Here is a 20184-nt window from a genome sequence, read left to right on the forward strand (position 1 = left end):
TAAAAATCTCCATTTATACCAAACCCTTGCACCAGCCTGCAGTGCTCATGGAAGCCCTACAACCTGCCAAGGCTTTTAAATTACAACTTGGTATCAAAGTGTAAGTGGTTTTTCTGTAATGGCACTTTAGAATGAGCTCTGTGAAAGGCTATTCCTGATCTACAATTGCACTGAAGAATCACAACCAATAAATTAGGAGGTACATCAGGGTATTTATTTAAAGGATATTGCCAAGATGAAGAATAGAGGCTGTAGTAGCTGCTATTGAGTTCCAGGAGGTTGATAGTTATAGGATAGCAGAATTAAAAATGACTCCATGTAAGAAGGAGCTTTGCAAACTGAAAAGGGGAAAAAGAACTGAGAAACTCAATACAAAATAGAAGTAATGTGTCAATCGCCTTTCCTCTGCCATCCATGACAACTGCAAATTACAACAAAAGAAAAGTAGGTGAGCAGAAGCTGCATCTCACTTACTTTGGCCATGCCATGTGGGGGAAACCACTGGAGAAAGTGATAGAGTTCATAGTAAAAGGAAACCAGGTAGTGGGGTGTTTCAAATATTTTTACCACCGGTTCGTTGGGTGTGGCTTAGTGGGTGCGCTTTGCACACACACACACACACACACACACACACACACACACACACACACACACTTTGCCTGCATGCCAAATGCACATTTGGTGCAGGCGCAGAGGCAATCCTGCACTCTCCCTGATGCTTCAGCAGCTACCATGCGGCAATTGCTGTGCCGCGCAAAGCAGCTGCACTTCAAAAGCAGGACACAAAGGTGGGAGCCCAGGTAGGTGGGTGGGACCAACACAGAGTGTCAGAGAGAACCAGTTCAATCTCTGCTGTCATCGGTGCTACCGGCTTGTCAGAACCGGGCCAAACCGATAGAATACCACTATTGAAACCAGGCCATGAAAGAAAATGGTGGCCGGAGATTATCAAAGCTGACATCAGCCAGAACATAGAAAAATTCAAAGAAAAATTCAAATTCAAGATCAGAAGAAGTGGGGAGGCCTGGCCTATAGAATTGTCAAGAGTTGACACAACTGAATGGATAACACATCAGCAGAAAGGGAAGATAACTGATTGCTTGGATCCCAAAGGTGCTTTTTTTCAGAAGGCAACTTGGATGAGAAACATCTTCAAGGAAACACTAAGAAAGTCCAGTTGCCATTTGAAAAAAGCACTTTTGAGACAACTATGACCTGGATGACTGAGAATCTCCATAGATGATTGCTTGGATCGATCCTTAATCAGTCTCCATTCAGATGTTGTGAATTCTGCAAGCTAGTCTCTCCTCTTCCCCAGCTCATGAACAGATATACACATCCCTTCCCTCAAAAAAGAAATCTACTTGACCCTTTTTTTTGCTGGGGCAAATTCAGGTGGTACCCTAAAAAAGACCTGGAAAGACTTGGTGTGACAATGGAGTGCTAATGGCACTTGAAGATCTGTGCCCTGTGGACTCAACATTGTGTCATAGGGGTTGAACATTGACCCATTGACTCCTTTTTTGGGGGGCACAGGAATTAGCACCCATTTCACATCATTTCCCACCTTATGGTGGAGAGCTTTGGTCTGCTGGTGTTGGGCGGAGGAGTAATACAGAAGATTTACACACAGCCTCAGGCAACTTCTAGAGGGAGGTGATGCTGTGATAGTTGGTGGTAGCTGTACATAATTTGATGAGAGGTTGTAATGGATGTTTGATGATGTGCAGTGTGAGTATGTGTATGTTAATGTAGGAGGGAGGAGGATGTGAAGTGGGAAGGATATGGGAGTGGCCAGAGCATTTAAGGGGGAGATATAGCAGTATCTGGGAGTAGGCTGAATTGGTATGTTGGGCCCAATGGTTGAGAGGGATCCAGACTTCTAGTCCTCAGATATTTCCCCAGAATCATATTATCAGTTCCTCGATGGACCTGGACTCCGGCAGTCGCTGCTGAATGCTAGAGTAGTCTACAATAAATTTGTCAGTCCTTTGACTAGTAAACCAAAGTTATGAATGCTAATACTACTTTTATTATCTGTTTACAGCAACAGGAATCTTGCAAGTCTGAATATGCTTCTTCTTGCCCTCTATCTTCAGGAGAACTAGGGAGGGCCTAGTCGAATCATTTTCTCTAATTGGTTTGGACTCAAATTCCTTTTACTTGACTTTTCTCCTGGTCGCAATTTTTCCTCCTGGTTTTCAAGGCTATTCCTATAGCCTATTATATACCCATCTATCCTCATTCTCATCCTACATGTGCAGCAAGGTCTCATTAAGGCATGCCGGGGCAGCTACAGCACCTACAATAACTCCACGTGAGGCCCTTTGATTGAAAATGAGCTCTAGGGAACAAACAGTTGCACTTGTGTATCATTCTCTCTGCTGCCCAGTATTGTCTCTTCCTGAGATACTGGATTCCATTAAACTCCAAGGTGTCAGTTCTTGTGGACTTTCAGTTGCCACTGAATTGAGTGGCTGATATTTTTTTCTCTCTCTTCCTTTCTCTTTCCCTCTCATCCTACAGTTCAGGAGAGACGGTGCATAGTATCTCTACTGATATGTCTACTAAAGGTCCTTTTAAGCATAATTTTTTTTCTCAATTTTTCACCTTTCTTTTTCTGCATAACTGAAAAAGTAACATTCCAATTTAGTCCATGTATCAAAGAATCTGTGATTTCAATTTTAAAAATATTCTTTAAGGATAGGATGTAGGGTTTGTTTCAGAATTAGACTCCATCAGAAAACAAAACACCTCAGGTTTCTTTGAAGTACACTTTTCCATGCTGAGCTGTCAGGACACAACTTGAGCTGTATATATCTCCACTGTTGTAAATTAGGCAAGCAAAATTCTATTCGAACTTGGTAGAAATCCTTAAAATAATCATCACAAAATATTTGATTTAAAGTTTATTCTGCATTCCACTCATACTTTCCAATAGAATGTCCTATTTTCAAAAGCAAATCCTTCTATAAAGTTAAATATCCACAGTCTTCAACATCAATCTATACTCCAAAACACCCAAACTTGTAAATTCCAGAAACAAAGAACCCTTTGGATCATTATACATGGGGCCAAGTAGTTGCCAAGACTGTAATAAATAAAAATTATATAATGAAGTCCAGAAGTCTAGTAATTTTTAATTCAGTGTGTGTGTGTGTGTGTGTGTGTGTGTGTGTGTGTGTGTGTGTGTACAATAAAACAAAAGTCCTATGACATCTTTAGGTAAATTAAGAGTCATCTTTTTTAAAAGATAATCTTAGTTTATCCTTGGTGGCCTATTTAAACATATATATTTCCACAGCAATTTGCCTATCTGAACGAAATATCTATTTGAAATTAATTTTGAAAGACCTCTTAGAAAATAAATCTACCAGGGAGCAATATTCACTTTAATTACATTAATATTACCCCAGCAACTTAATGGAATTTTAATCAATCTATTAATATCCAAGGCAACCTCCTAAACTTTAAATGTGAGTTGTTTCTCTATTTTTAGAAATATTTCTAAGAATATAAAGTTCTAAAATCTTAACATGTTCTATAGAAATTACCCAAGTCCAGCTTGGGTTTTTTAAAAATAAAATTTAAATTTATTTATTTATATGGCAAAATCCAAAGGAAGTATTATTGAAAGCCTGCCAGTGATTACAATATAATTTTATTTTTTAAAAAATAAATTTAACATTTTATAACACTCCCATAAGAATTAATGAATGTGGGAAAGAACAAAAAAGAAATGTTCATATGGGAACATAATGACTGGTGTGAAAGAAATGTTCTTACGGGAACAGTATGACTGGTGATAACCCAACAGATGGAAAAGAGGCAATCTTATTTAACATTTGGCTGAGAATAATTCCCCGCTGTGTTCTTTATTCTAGGAATTTATTCTAGGTTATACAAAGTCACTAAAATATTACTCATCTTTTTTGTTACTTTTTTATTATAATCATCTAGTATGTTCCATTCAGCTTATTAAAAATCCAATATTCAAACATTAGCAAAGCAGTAATTTTACAAATAAAAAAGGAGAATTACCCCCCCATTAGGTTTCACTATAATTTTTCAATATATTCTGCAGAAAGCCTCTGGGTGAGATGATTTAATCAATAAATGATGGGAGAGGAGACTTGAGATCTTTGACATTTCAGTATGGGATGCCTCATGGCTCAGTCCACTCTTCCATTTTGCTTAGGTTTACACAAAACCACCGGGAGAAGTCATCTATTGTTTGTGATGACCAAACGTTAATATCTGACATCCAGTTTGTAAACATCCAGTCTAAGCAGAAAAAGGAAGGCAATGAAAATTCAGAGCATGGAGGCTAGACAGCATGGCACAAACCTAGGTTGAATTAAAGCAAAACAAAGGTGTAAGTTGTACAGAAGTCTTTGGGTTCTAGCACACTTCCATATTTGTTTCTGAACCTGAAATGGAAGGTCCTCAATTTGGAATTTTTTTAAAACTTGCAGTTCCTACTGACATCGTAGATGGAGCAATGACCAGGATGGGTTTTCTCCAGCTTTAGCTGGTACATTAATAATAGTTCTTTCTTGTTCAGTAGATCCTGGTCTAGCAACAGCAATTCACACTCTTCACACTCAACAGTTCAGAGAAACCATAAAACAACCATTTTGGTGGAAGCTGTACAGGTTACTAGTATATTTCTAGATGCAATTCTGGTCTATTACTACCTACTATGGTTGATAAAGCTTTTCACATCTCAAGACCATGTTATCCTGGAGCTATCTGATGTAGCTAATCTTTGTGTCCATTCTACATAGGGCAAGAAGCTCAAGGAAAGTCAAGGAAAGAGTTAGGAAGCAAACTTTCCCAGCGATAATAACCCTGTTATGAAACACCGTTCCTGTAAGGAACACCTTTTTCACTTTCTTTTTGCAAAGCTTTTTTCATATAAACCTTAGGGGAAAGATATTTCATTGGAAGCAGCCAAATTATATGGGGAAACAATTGGGAGACTGGGGACGCATACATTTCTATTATTGCTTATGCTTAATGTAATGCTATGATCTAATCATTTGTGGTTAGATTTCCAGGCTAATCACTCTAAATTAATGATTTTTCACTATAACTTTTAAAATAGATCTTAATTTATAATGTTAATAATCTTGGTTCTACGTTAAGGTGGAAAAAATAGAGGAAGAGTAAGGAATGTAAATCTTTATAGTACCTAAATTAATGCAAAAGTGCTCACTTTACTCCCAGATAAGAATATGTCAGTAGCTGTAGACAATTTCAAGTATTGTTATTTCTAGCCTTAGGACATAAAGAAAGAAGCTTCTTGCATCACCAACTGAGAAATGCTATATACTTTAAGTCAGGAGTCTCCAACCCCCAGGCCATGGCCCATTTGCAACCCAGTCCGCGTGAGCTGCTGGCCGGCGCATGTGCACACACAGCTTGACTTGTGGGCCAGTTCCCCTCTCCCCCCTCGCCACTGGACCACCAAGCCACAAAGATTGGGAAGCTCTGTTCTAACCATTGAAGCACAGCATTGTTCATATGAAACAATCAGATACGAGACCGGTATATGTCCTCAACTTACAGCTGATCATGAAGTGATCCAGGGGTGGGATTCAAATTTTTAACAACCGGTTCTGTGGGCATGGCATAGTTGGTGGGCGTGGTGTGGTGGTCATGTTATTGGCTGGGCATGGCCAACTAAATATCACTCACATCGAGGCATGCATCTCCTTGCCTGGCCTCTCACGACTGTGGGGATGCTGCAACAGTCGTAAGTGTGAAAAATGATAATAAGTCACTTTTTTCAGTGCCATTGTAACTTTGAGCGGTCACTCTACACAAGCAAAGTACCAGCAAAGGAGGGGAAAAAAACTCCAGAGAAGTTCCAGAGACAGGAAGTCTAGTTTTATCAAGAATGTAATAAGGGTTAATGGAGAGGCAGTTTCTGTAAGCAACACCAGAATGTTTCCTTCCTGCCTTCCTTACAGGATTAGGACAGTAATTTCTTCTAACAACCGGTTCTCTGAACTGCTTAGAATATTAACAATCAGTTCTTGCGAATAGGTGCGAACTGGTAGAATCCCACCCCTGATGTGATCTAGAGCAGAGATTCCCAACAGCTGTTAGGAACCAGGCTGCAGGTGAGCAGCAGAAAAGTGAGCGCAACCATCTCTCCCGTCCCAGTCTGCGGAAAAACACACTTCACTTTATGCACAATAACACACATACTATCAATGTATTATTAAAACTGTTTTCATATAAACTACTTGCCCCATTTATTCTTTATGAAAATAATATAATATCACTTTAAGTCTTAAGTGGTTTTAGACAGTGTTTATTTTCTTTAATAAATTAATAAACATTTAGGATTATCAATTCTTGACTTAAGAGGTGTCAGACAATTGTCAGGCTTAATGGAAATGGGATGAAGACATGAGTAGACAGTTCACTGCAGTATTGTAATCTCCAGCTTCCATTCACAACAAGACGTCATACAAATACATAAACTGTTGTGTTATGATGAATATGTGTCACCAGAGGTTTGTCTTTAGAAATGAAAATCTTTCAAAAAAAATTATGAATTCATTTTTGAGAGAGTATGGATCCTAGCCAACAGCGTCCAAGCCAGTTTCCACTTGCAAGGCAGGATTTCCTCTTCCCTGTATCTGTAGATAGCCCATCCAAAATTTCAGGAATTGTCCTCTCTCTTTTTACCATGTAGCTTTTCAAACCAAGATGAGCAGCCAAGCAGAGTATAGAAGAATCAGAGAAAAATATATAGAGTAACTTGTTTCAGAAAGAAACAAAAAAAATTGTTCTTGCCATATATTTATGGCAGTGAGAAAAAGAAAATTAAAGCGACTGAAAGGGAGGTGGTGGAAGGGAATGAGCCATATCAAAGAGTTTTTCCTTCTTTCACCTGAGGCTAGATCTAAACCTCCCTTTGAGGATCTGTTCAAGCTCATTCCCTCATGGGCTTTAGGTAGGACTGTACTTTTCCATCATTATTCATACATATATGCTTTCTTCTGCAGCTATGTGTACTGTGTGGCAGCCTTTTTGTGAAAAGGCAAGCTGCACCCAAAGCCAATTTCAGAAAGTACCAATTGGATTGGTTTTATCGGTGACACAATTCCACCAACGTTTACCAGATTCAATGAAATCCTAAATTAAAGGGATTAATTCTGGTAGATTCAACTGTTCTTCTAATTGAAGGCCAGCCCTGCAAGGTGGGTGGGGTCAAGAAATTATAATAGTATGCATGGTATTGAACATGCCTTTGGCTTGAATAAAATCACTTCACAAATAAAAATCCTATAAAGGAGACAGACAACAAACCAGATTATTATCTTTCCTAATGGTGTGAAAAAAAGGCAGTACAGGTACTCCTTGACTTACAACAGTTCATTTAGTGACCATTCAAAGTTACAACAGTATTGGAAAAAGCGACTTAGGACCATTTTTCACACGTACGACCGTTGTAACATCCCCATGGTTACGTGATCAAAATTCTGACACTTGGCAACTGACTCATATTTATGACTGTTACAGTGTCCTGGGGGGGGTTCATGTGCTGTGGTTAGCCAGCAGGCAGGTATGGATGGCTGAGGACAGCGAGGACTCCGATGAGAGGCCGGGACCATTAGGGAGTAGACTGCTGCCTTCAGAGATTGTGGGGGCTGGCAGTAGCAATGAGGAGGTTCCTGAGGAGCCTGTGCCAAGTGCGCGTGCACTCAGGATTGCTTGCAGGAAAGAGCAGCTACAACAGCACAGGCAACTCAGGAGTAAGGCTGCAAGGTAATGGCCCCTCCTTCAAGAAGATAAAAGCCAGCTGTGAAGCGAACATTCTTTGTAGGAAGCAAAAACATTTTGAAATTCAGCCTCGTGGACATTGCAGTTGGTATTTGAAGACTCTTGTGTTGTAAACTATTTCTTATGTTGTTTTTTGGCAAACTTGCAAAAACATGGCAAGGCTCTTTCTTGTCGGAGCTAATTAGTTGGAAGCAGCCTTTTATCTGTGAAGAAACAGGATTCATAGATGAAACATTAAAAGGTTGTGCTGATGCCTTTGTCTTGTGTTTGCTCTCTTGGAACCAGGTTTGGGTCAGAACATCATGTGATCCCTTTTTGCAACCTTCTGACAAGCAAAGTCAATGGGAAGCCAGATTCAGTTGTGTCACTACCTTAATTACCAGTGACAAGAAATGTAAAATGGGCAAAAATCACTTAACAAATGTTTTAATTAGCAACAAAAATTTGGGCCTCAATTGTGGTTGTAAATCGAGGACTACCTGTATATATTAATTTTTCCTATGTAACAAACTTTCCTGACTTTGTTAGAACACTTTGATGAGGAAGCCACTGATCACTGTAATTGTGCATGCCAATAAAGAAACTTTGCTTCAACTATCTGCAATTGGTTTTTAATTTAAACGGGCATTTTTTTTCCATCATCCAAGCATGGCAGAGATTCTAGGAATGCTTGTGATTTTACATAGCAGAATAGCAGAATCTTTGAAGTCAGAATTTATTACTGGCACATCGTATACCAAACAAAATCAAGGCAGGATTTCTTTCTATTTCCTCTTTCTTGGGATTTTCTAAAAGTTCTTCTCCCCCAAAAGGCTCACTCACTTCCTCCCCATTCTTAATACTAGATCTACTTTCTTTTGCATCAAGGTAACATTTTTTCCAGACCAGATCAAATCCAAACTTTTCTCAAGCTTGCTGTTTCAGAGTTTGTAAAGATACTCATGGTATATCTATAAAAACATATGCATTTTTCTTAAGTTCTTTATTTAAGAAAACAGGCTATAGCGAACAAAATACAGTAGCCAGGTAAGTTCCCTTTTGTTCACGATAAATTATTTCATGATGTCTCTCCAACTGAAATCATAAGAAAACTCCTCTTCTTTTCCCGTTACCATTCCCAGCATTGGTGCATTCCTCAGTTACATTTTTCATGAGAAGAATAACTTGAGTCTGTCATTTGTGAGAACTCTGGGCTGATTTTTTCAATGATTCATTTGTCTATTTTCTTGACTGTCCATAATATTCCCCGGGATCTTCTGCAATAGTAAAATTCCAAAGCATTAATATTCTTGGTTTCATTTTTTTCAAAGTCTACCTTTTATTTCCATACTGTTTCAGGGAAAACCACTGCCTGCCCAATTCTTTTTTGCGGGCATAAAAATATCACAACATATATCTTTACCAACTTTACTTTACAGGTTATTTGTACTTTACTCTTATTCTATCAAGTATACCAATCAGTCTGCAGGTATTTCTTGACTATTCGTTACTTTACTGTTGATAACCTGATACCATATAAAGATCTAGTCCATGTAGGATTATCCTAAACATTATTTTGCCAGCGTGCAAAATTAAAAATAGTATACAGTCTTTCATCAGCTCTTTTAAGTCTCATTTTTTTCAGTATTGGTATACTCATGCCAGTACTGGTAGTTCTCCTTTAGCAACCACAATTGGGACTGGCAACTAATAGTTAAGCAAAATAGTTACTAAGTGAAACTACAACTATACAGATTACTTCAGTTTTTCTTTGCTTTACAGACCTGCAAAAGTTATAAATGTGAGAATAGGTCAAAAAGTTACTTTTTCATTATTGGTGTAACTGTGAACAACCAGTAAATAAGGCAGTTATTAAACAAGAATTACCTTAATAGACTGTTATCTTCCAATCTATTGGCCACTTTGTAGTTCTCAAGAATTGCTGCAGACGTTTGGCTAGAATCTTTACCAAATCTTTTTCTGTTGCTAGCCTATTTCTTTCTGTACTCATTAATTCCTGTAGCCTTCTGTGCTGGCACTGATTCAAGTAACTTCATTTTCTGATACTAGGGCTTCTTGAAAATAAGGAGTATCTTCTAAGTATCTTAGGTATTGACTTTTTTACAGTGTTTCAGAAGTGTATACCTTGCATTTTTGCTTGAGCTTCTTTGAGTCAGTTACTATCTGCTTACTGCTGTCCTTTAACATGTCAGTTCAAGGTTGGAAACTTCTTCTGAGTCCAAAGATCTTTTGGAACTCATTTCTTATTTTTCCAGGTTTGTGAGCAACTTCAAGGTCTTTATGCTGTTTTTTAAGACTGCTTTTTCCCTCCCTTTTAATATCTCTCTCATATTGTGTTATTTCCCTAAAAATAACACAATAAATTGCCTTGTTTTAGTTTTGACTGCTTCTTGGCAATTTCCATCATTTATTCTGAGATTGAGTTGATTTGATCATTGATTACCCTGCAGCTAAATACTATCCTTTCTATAATCTTCCTACAAAAGTCCTCTTTTGGGTTGTAATGAACAATACAATCTTCTGACTGAAATCTCCAATTCCAATTATTTCAAGTGGCTGATGTCGAAAATGTTAATTTGTAATCCATACATTTCATTTTTTATTGTGCTGAAGCTTTGTTATGTTCCTGCTTCAACTACAATTCTATGAAGCTTCACATTTTCTTTTCCTGCATGGAACACCGGTTATTAAATGTTCCAAAGGCTTTATTCTAGCCATCATATGCACTATTAGTACTCTGAAAAATCCTCAGCTCTTCCTTAGAAGCATGACCAAAAGGACCCATCATTTGTCACTATATTGCCAATCATATTCATTCATTCATCCATCCACCCATCCACACGCTTTAATGTATCATGATATATATTTCCTACACAGGAAATATCTAATCAAAGCTAAAATAGGTGGGTTTTTTTTTTTACCAAAGTGGATGATGTTCAATAGCGTACCAAAAGCTGGCCATTAATTTCAAATCCATGTAAATAGTCATTCAGGGCAGACAAAGAATAAAGAAGAGCTACATGTTACATGTTTCTTAAGTGAATAATACAGCACACTTAGTCCATTTAAACTTGGTCAGCCTTCCTTGAATTAAGCTTGTCTTATACAAAATAGCAGCAATCAAAACATGATAGGTCATCATTTTAAAGAAGCTGTAAACATCTGAAACTGTTTGATGATTAAGTACAAGTAATAAGAGTTAATACCGTAGTTTACTTCTAGTGTGGCTTCAAAGAATATATGAATGAATACAGGTAGTCCTCGACTTATAAGTACAATTGAGCCCAACATTTCTGTTGCTAAGCAAAACATTTATTAACTGTGTCATCCTAGCTGTTCAATGTGTAGGTTATGTTTCTTGCAAATTGTTGTTGACAATGGGCATAATATACATATAGTCCTCGACTTATGACCACAATTGAGCCCAAAATTTCTGTTACTAACTGAGAGTTATAAAGTGAGTTTTGCACCATTGTATGACCTTTCTTGCCATAGTTGTAAACTGAATCCCTACAGCTGTTAAGTTAGTAACATGGTTGCTAAGTGAATCTGGCTTCCCCAATTGACTCTGCTTGTAAGAAGGTCATAAAAGGTGATCACATGACCTCCCAGGGACATTGCAATTGTCATAAATATGAGTCCTGACCATGCGGATGCTGCAACAGTTGTTTGAAAAATGGTAACAAGTCCTCTTTTTTTAGTGCCTTTGTAACTTTGAAGAATCACTAAATGTACTGTTGTAAGTCGAGGATTACCTGTACTGTCTCTGTTTAACAAACTGAGGATACATTTACTTCCTAAGGTAAGTATTATTACATAAAAATACAAGATCACTGTATCAACTGATTTTGAAAATTATACCAAGCATAATGTTCATTATTTCTCTATCGTTTACTGATAATTTGCAAACTACATTTTAATTCTCACTACTATATTTTTGAAACTTGTATTAGCAAGGAAAAAATGAACTTGGACAATAATGATTTATTAACCAAACATGATTCATAAATTCCTTATATGGGAACCGAACATGTACATTAGATCTTCTCTCCACGTAGATCTTGCATTTATTAGTACACAGAGTAGAAACAAAGATTTACTCTTTTCTCCAAATAGCAAGCTTCTTATATTTCCTAGTATTTATCTTCTTCCACCAAGATGCTTTCAAAATTATGGGTTGCATTATTGCTTAGAAGAGAAAAATCTAATAGTCAAATATTATAAGTACCAGTTTTATCCTCATTTTAACGGTGTGTCTAACTATGCTTTATACATACTTGTACATTTATTTTTTCATATAAAAATTACACTAAAATAAATATAGCCAAGTATCACCCACACATGACTGCTGTTCCTTATAACAATACAATTGCTACACAATTGCAGGAAAAAACATGTATGGTTTAGGGAGCTATACACAAGTCCTATATTCAAAACCGATTCATACAAAGCATTTGCCTTTAAAGTTAGTACAACCCAATCTCGTAGTTAACCTCAGATACTCCAAAATAACCCCATCTTCAAAAAATCATATTGCTAATAATATATACTAGTTTCTGTAACCATATACAATTAGATCTGTAATGAACAAATATTATACCTCTTTCAGCTCTCACAGCTGAATTAATCATTTATGAATCATTTTATCTAGGGCCATTTCACCACTGAGAACTTATGGTGGTCTTCTACCTAACACTGAGAAGATATAAGCCTTGTCCTCACTACTTCCAACTACTTTCCTAGTGCTAAAACTTAATTCATAGGACTACATTACTTTATATGCAAGCATGAAGAAATTATTCAGATACTTTATTCTAATTCAAAAGTTTTCACTCTTAGGATTAGGATTCACTTTCAAATCAAATATGCAATAGGAGTTGCATTTAAAATTTTACTACTAATATTTATAATAACAATATAGCAGTAGAATCCCCTTTAGAGTGAATTACAGTGTACCAGCTAAAGATGCATAATAGAATTCTTTCCATATACGTAGGTTACTATTCATTAATAGATTAGCACAAAATAAGATCATAGAAACACATGAACATACATTTCTGAAATCCATATTTATAAGAACTCTAGCCAGATTTGAATTATTGAAGTTATGAACAAATAGCTCTTTTCTCTGTTATAACTTCTTCTATCCCAAATAGTGATGTGTAGTTTTAGAATGTGATGCTTTACATTTAATGCACGTTTGTTAACACTGGTAGGCAAATATTTTTTTTTGAGAAGGCAAAGTTTGATAATTCTATTTAAACCCAGAAAACATTCTGTTCTATGTACATACTGGTTTGTTTATATCTGATATCTCAGAATGCCCTCAGAAGGAACATTTATAGCTCAGTTTCAGCTAAAACAAATGTGCTGACTTAAAAGTACACAATTGTAACTGCACGTTGGAAACCAAACTGCAAAGTGACTTCAAATAATTAATGCAGACAGAATAAAATTCTACACCCAGAAAAAGAAATTACTAATTTATGAAGCAAGGCACTAAAGTTATCACATCAGCATGAACTTCCTTCAATGTGAAACCAGATTCCATTGATCTGCTATCCATTTTAAGCTGGATAAGAATGTGGGAAGGACTGGAGTAATGGAAAACAAAAACATATATGCTTTTCATTTGAAATATTTAAACATTCGTTTTTTCATTGAGAAATCTATTGAAGTTGTAGCTCTTAAAGAAAGTTAAAATACATTGGAGGTTTAGTGGTCAGACTTTTGAAAATATTAACATTCATAAAACCAAATGAACTGACTTAAATAATATATCTCATTTTAATATCTATTACAACAAAATAAACAAGAACAGGATCCCCTTACACCCATACAAACTAGGAGAAACCCTTCAAAGGAAACTCAGACACCTGGTCAATGACTCAATCACTCAATAAACTCCCCAGAACAATTTCTCCAATGCATCAAACATACCAAGACCAACAAGGAATAAATCATGGTCTTATTCAATGTCACCACTCTCTTCACCTCAATTGCCAATGACCTGGCTAAATAAACCATATACCACCTACTCACTAAACACCATACCTACAAAGATGATGCCTACAGAACATGCCCACAGAAACCATCATGAAACTCCTGGATCTATGCCTCAACACATACTTCAAGTTCAATGGGAAAATCTATAAGTAAGTACAAGATACCCTGATGGGATCACCCATATCAGACCTAATAGCAAAAGTAATCATGCAATGACTCAAATCCATAGTTCTACACACCATCCAACCATAATTCTGGACATGCTATGTCGATGACACCTTCGTCATCATCAAACGCTCCCAAATTGAAGAAACATACCATCTCCTCAATAACATACCATCTCCTCATACCATCTCCTCCCTGGGATCAAATTCACATGCAAAGAAAAGACAATCAGATCCTCAGCTTTGCAAGCAACCACCCCACCTCACCCAAAAGAAGCTGTGTCCCAACACTTGTCAGAAGGGCCAGAACATACTGAAGCACCACAATACTAAGAAAAGCAGAAAAGAAATGGCTGCTTGACATCTTTCTCTGTAATGGCTATCCAAAAAACTTTATATTCTGACACACAGCACCTAAACCACCACACCACACAGCCAACCACCACGCAAAAATTAACTCTACTGTACACAAAAGGGTGTTGTAAATGACAGCCAGAATCTTCCAGCCTGTATGAATAGCAATAGCCCACAAACCCTCAACCACACTCTTCCAGGAATTATCCAGAACCAAAGATCCAGAAGGATGAAAGAAACAATGTAATCTACAAAATCAACTGTGACCAGTGCAACCAATTCTATGTTGGACAAACATCATGTCAATTAAAAAACCAGGATCCACAAACACTGGCTGGCAGCCAAATGCCACGATCCCAAATCCTTAATCTCTTCCCACATTGACACCAAACAGCACCAGTTTGATTAGAACAACCCAAAAATAATCAGCCACACTACCCACCCACCACATTCATCTGTCCATCAAAGCCTGGCATTCTACAAGCAATTCCATCAAAAGACACATTGACCTACAACCAGCCTATGAACCCCCCAGATCCAAAATAACCACACAGCCAACCAGAGACAGCACTGACCCTCAACCAACCCATGCAATCCCCTCACCAATGACCCCAACCTGATGTAACCTCCCTATCACAAGACCCATCACAATGCCCTCACTTGACACACCCACCTCTGAAGCCCTTATAAACAGAAGAACACTGACATCCCCTAAACTCTACTGAAGATGTTACCTAGCCTGGTAACGAAATGTTTGGAAACCAACCCACAAGCTTGGAGAATGGACTTTCACTCTCATCCTATACCCAAGATACAGATATTGCAAATATCCCTTACAATACTCAGGTCATTTGCTGAAAAAAATATATACCCCTGATATACACGTTTACACATCATATTTATTAGACCACGTTAAGAAAAGACATATTTATCTAGCTCAAAGGAACAATTCAGCTTACTAAACCTCTTGGGGGGAAAACTCCATTGTGGTCCTATCCCTTTGTTCTCCCCTTCAGAAAATTCTACATTGTTTTATAGACATTTAGAGAAGTAGCAAGTTCAAATGTACAAAGAGCATGTCCAGGCATATTATTACACTCAACAGATCTGTCAATTACAAAGTCAGTCATTAATCCACATTACTCAAAATCTTCCAAGATTACTGCAGCATGAATATGTAGTATGTTTTTGACACTGCCCTGATTCAGAGAACACACTAAGCTACAAATGATTGGCTTGGTTTTGGTGAACCTAGCCTTTCTTGGTTGTAATCTATGTCTAATGTAGGCATGTCAAACTGGCAGCCTGTGGGCCAGATGTGTCATGTGTAGGCCAGGCCCACCCCAGCTCTGCAAAGGCAAAAAAGTCATGACACATCATGTGATGCAATCAGTTTGACATCCGTGGTCTAATGTGTCATGCAAACCAAGGTTATGGTTTATCCAATAGCTATGGTGAAGTACAATGAATAAACAGGCATAAATTCTAAAAAGCAGGATTAATAAATTCTAAAAAGCAAGATTAAGAGCCATGGTGGGCCAGTGGTTAGAATGCAGTACTGCAGGCTACTTCTGCTGACTGCTGGCTGACTACAATTTGGCAGTTCAGGTCACCTGCTCAAGGTTGACTCAGCCTTCCATCCTTCCAAGGTCAGTAAAATGAGGACCCAGATTGTTGGAGGCAATATGCTGACTCTGTAAACAGCTTAGAGAGGGTTGTAAAGCTCTGTGAAGCGATATATAAGTCTAAGTGCTATTGCTATTACTGATTTTTGTTCAAATTCTAGGAAAGCTGTAACTTGATCAATAAACACAATTCAGTCTGAAGTGTTTAAATTGAAGACACTGTACTAGAAGATTCCCATCTTCTGCTGTTTAAGAAATAGGCATTAAAGTTTAGTATTGTGGAATTGGGTCCTAGCATTTGATAAGAGGTTTCATGACTGACACCTGGTTATATTGAGAAAACTTGGCCGGTGTTGACGGATTTCAAAAAGCTAAGAGATAAAGAGTTCTGATTGGCAACTCCATAGAGTCGATAAAGAAATTCCAGGCTACAAGTGGAAAATCTGTAAACAGGAGAAGGAAATGGCAACGCATGTAGCTAGATACTGTGGGAAAAATTGAAACCCACTATCCTTAGGATAGTTAAAATAAAAACCATAGTTTCTCATGCCAAATATGTCAGTCGTGCCAACAACCAAAAGACACACAGTTTTCAGTTATGCAAAAAAATCATTTCTAAGCAGGGCTATCATATCTACCGGTAATTGCCTTTCTACAGCTATAACAAGGCATTTAATGCTTGACACTTCCTGTTTATAGCCATCAGAATATATCCTGTGAAAAGCCATAACTCTGAAGCATCTGATAAATGAAATCTTCTCTAAATCAATTCACAGACCTAAGTCCACAGGAAAAAAGGTAATTTAAGTCAGAATGAAAATATTTATAACCATATGTTGGTTTACATTCTAATCAGTCCAGTTTCACAACAGTGGGCCACCTTAAGGATACTAGATTGCATGCTCTCCAAGTGGGACCATGAGCCAAAAGGTCCTCCCCCAACATACACATTGCATGGACGTGTTCATGCAAATCACCAAGAATCATGTTTCACTAGAAGTTTTTATTTTTATCAGGATTGAGCCTTAAATTCTCTTTCCCTATCTTCTAAGTCTTTCTCTACAATGGGGAGACAGAAGACCAAGAGTGGGATTCTACAGGTCCGCACCTATTCACTAGAACAGGTTGTTAACATTCTAAGCAGTTTGGAGAACTGGTTGTTAGAAGAAATTACTGGCCTAATCCTGTAAGGAAGGTAGGAAGGAAACATTCTGGTGTTGCTTACAGAAACTACCTCTCCGTTAACCCTTATTACATTCTTGATAAAACTAGACATCCTGTCTCTGGAACTTCTCTGGAAGTTTTTTTTTTCCTCCTTTGTTGGTACTTTGCTTGTGTGGAGTGACCATTCAAAGTTACAATGGCACTGAAAAAATGACTTATGACCGTTTTTCACACTTACGACTGTTGCAGCATCCCCACAGTCATGAGAGGCCAGGCAAGGAGATGTGTGCCTCGATGTGAGTGATGTTTTGAGTTGGCCACACCCAGCCAGTCACATGACCACCAAGCCATTCCCACTAACTAAGCCATACCCACAGAACCAGTTGTTAAAAAAATTGAATCCCACCCCTGCAGAAAACACTTCAAATATATTTTAAGCCTGCAATCCAGTGAAGCGGTTCATCTAAGCAGTGCTTGTTTGTTTGCATTTAAAAGATGTGCACACCTCAATTTCAGGCCCGTTGGCCAAGATCATCCACCTCTCAGGACTCTCTGGAGCCTCACTCCACAGAAAGTATCTGAACCTTCACAGGAGTCTTGTATTTATGACTTTAAATGCAGCTCCCTGTGGAATTTACCACTTCCTCCCTGGAAGGTAGCCCTGGAAATTCCTGAGACAAGCCCACTTTTCCTTCTAGAACAGGGGTTTCCAACCTTGGCCACTTTAAGCCTGGAGGACTTCAACTCCCAGCCAGGCTGGGGGAATTCTGGGAGTTGAAGTCCTCCAGGCTTAAAGTGGCCACGGTTGGAGACCCCTGTTCTAGAAAGCATTATCCCGTTCCCAAGGAGCCTGGGCTCCCAATAGCGCCAATGAAGCGCCGACCCCAAAGTACCACCAAGCGTGTCAGGAATGGACTCGCCACTCCGGCCGTCGCAGGGGCCACCGTACCCCCCCCATCTAAGCGGGGCGCCGGCGACTGCCGCCTTCCCCTCTCTCCCCATTCAACAAGCTCCCCCCTGAGATGGAAGAGGACAACCGCCGTCCACGGGCTCCAAGCCCAACCCGGAGAGGCGGAGAAGCGATTCGCAGAGCCTCGTTTGCGGTCGGTTTCGAGGGTAATTAAGGAGAAACGCCCCGTACAAACACACAGCCCACTCAGGCAATTAGGAAGAGGCTCACCCGACCGTCAACACGAGACAGGGATCCCGCCTTTGGCAGCCGCTTCCCGCCGCCCCGAAGGAGCCAGGCAGGGCAGCCGCGGCCGGCGGTGGCTTTCTCCTGCCCTCCTCCTTCCCCAGACAAGCCAGGTCATTGCCCGCCCGCCACCTCTGGCCTCCGGCAGCCACCGCCAGGCGGAAGGAGCCAGCCTGGATCTTCCCGCTCTTTTCGGAGGGGGCACAGCCGCCCGAAGCCCTGTCCCTGCGCCGCCTCTCCAAACCCTGATATCTCCCACCTCCTCGTCTTGCTCTTCCAGCGAGGCATCCGTCTCGGGACGAGGGCGGGCGCCCCCGCAGCCATCTAGACCGCCCGGGCTACCCGAGTCGTCGTCCTCTTCCTCGCTCTCCCGCCGGCCGGCCGCGCATCCTTCCTTTCCCACCTCGCCTTCCTTCCCGGCGCTAGGGGAGACCGAAGGTAACGTGGCGGGGGCGCCCGACGCTTCCACTCCTGGTCCCTGCAGCTGGGAGGTACCGCCGCGTCGGTGGGGATCCGCCCGCTCGAAACCGCCCCGGCTGGCTGGAGGGGCGGCAGAGCCAGCTTCGCCTTCTTCGGAAAGAGTTTGGGAGTCTGACGACGAGGGGGACGAGCCGGAGCTGGAAGAAGAGGGCGAGAGTCGCTGGCCTCCCTCCTCTCTCCGCTCAACCTCCTCCTTTTCCACCGCTGCCGCCGCGGAAACTTTCTTGCCCATCGCCGCCCCTCTAAGTGCGGGGGGAAGACCGCCACCGCCACCGCCTTGGGTGGGTTCGGAGGAGAAAGTCAGCCGGCCGCCTCCGCCGGCGGCATCAACACCGGAGGCATCCTCCGCCGGAAAGGGAAAAACGCCAACAGAGCCGCCGCCGCCGCGCCCCGCTATACCGGGACGTCGCCCGGTGGCAGCGACATCCCACCTCGGCCACCTTTCGTCAAGCGCCAGCGGCTCGGAAACTCTGCGCGGGCTCCCGGAGAGCTCTCGGCGCGCAACCGAGTCCTCAGACAGCCCGGGAGGCGTCTCTTGCCTTCCGCGGACCCGCCTCCTGGCAATAGGCGAGGTAGATGGGCTGTCCACGCAGTCAATGGCGAAGGCGGCGATGATGGGCGGGCCTGCTAAGGGGCGGGCGGGGGGGTAGGTAATCCCGAGCCGGCTGAGCGGGAAGCCGCAGGTAACAGGAGCACGAACCTGTAGCTGCAGCAGTCGCCGGCAAGGGAGAACGCGCGGGAGGGCTCCTGAGCGCCCTAAAGTCGGAGCACGCCCCTCTTGGTCGTCATAAAGCGGGGACTTCTGAACGTGCTGCCCGGATAGTTTATGGTTAGGGTCCTTGGATATCCAAGAGTCCGAAGCCTCCAAATCCACACCTGGGAATCCCAGGTAGGAGGCTTAGACTGAGAAGTCGTCCATAACATACCGCTTTAATGCTCTTATTAAGAAAGCTGCAGAGCGCAACAGCGAACTGCATTTATTCAGGGATCCCATTTCCTGGGATTTAACAAAGTGCATTCCGAAGTGGAACAACAACTTCATCAAGCAATTTTATTTTTATTTTTTATTTTTTTGCAAACCTGTCACAGCATCATCCTCCCCAATCCTCCACAAACAGAATAGTCAGTCATTCTGGACAATTCTACAGTTAATCTATACGTGTGGATGTCTATCACTTTTTGGCTACCCTTTTGGCTACAATGTAAGCCTAAACCTTGTACCTGTCTCTAAGCAAACTCACTCTTCATCTTCTGCCAAATGCCAGTGTTTCTCAGTCGCGGCAGCATTAAGGTGTGTCGCCAGATAACAATGGCATTCAGCATCCTTGTTATCACTAAAGCTCAATGGAACATGGCAGAATTGCCCATCATATTATAGACAAAATCCCAAGCATAT

General features: G+C 40.5%; 1 protein-coding gene across 6 annotated transcripts in view; it reads right to left on the minus strand.

The window, feature by feature from the left end:
* The window catches only part of MAST4 (microtubule associated serine/threonine kinase family member 4), a 210049-nt gene extending 190774 nt beyond the window's left edge, over positions 1-19275 (minus strand). For 4 of the 6 annotated variants that reach the window (XM_087927214.1, XM_087927213.1, XM_087927212.1 and 1 more), the window contains exon 1: positions 18568-19149. In XM_087927214.1, the coding sequence (XP_087783340.1) occupies positions 18568-19020 (453 nt within the window). In that variant the 5' untranslated portion in view covers positions 19021-19149. Of the gene's footprint in view, positions 1-18567 lie in introns of all 6 variants that reach the window. The other 2 variants (XM_087927216.1, XM_087927215.1) reach the window with 2 other exon arrangements.
* Between the last annotated feature and the right edge of the window lie 909 nt (positions 19276-20184).

Source organism: Pseudonaja textilis, chromosome 2, assembly GCF_049901715.1.
Source record: "Pseudonaja textilis isolate UNSWEBS1 chromosome 2, rPseTex1.2, whole genome shotgun sequence".
NCBI lineage: Eukaryota > Metazoa > Chordata > Lepidosauria > Squamata > Elapidae > Pseudonaja > Pseudonaja textilis.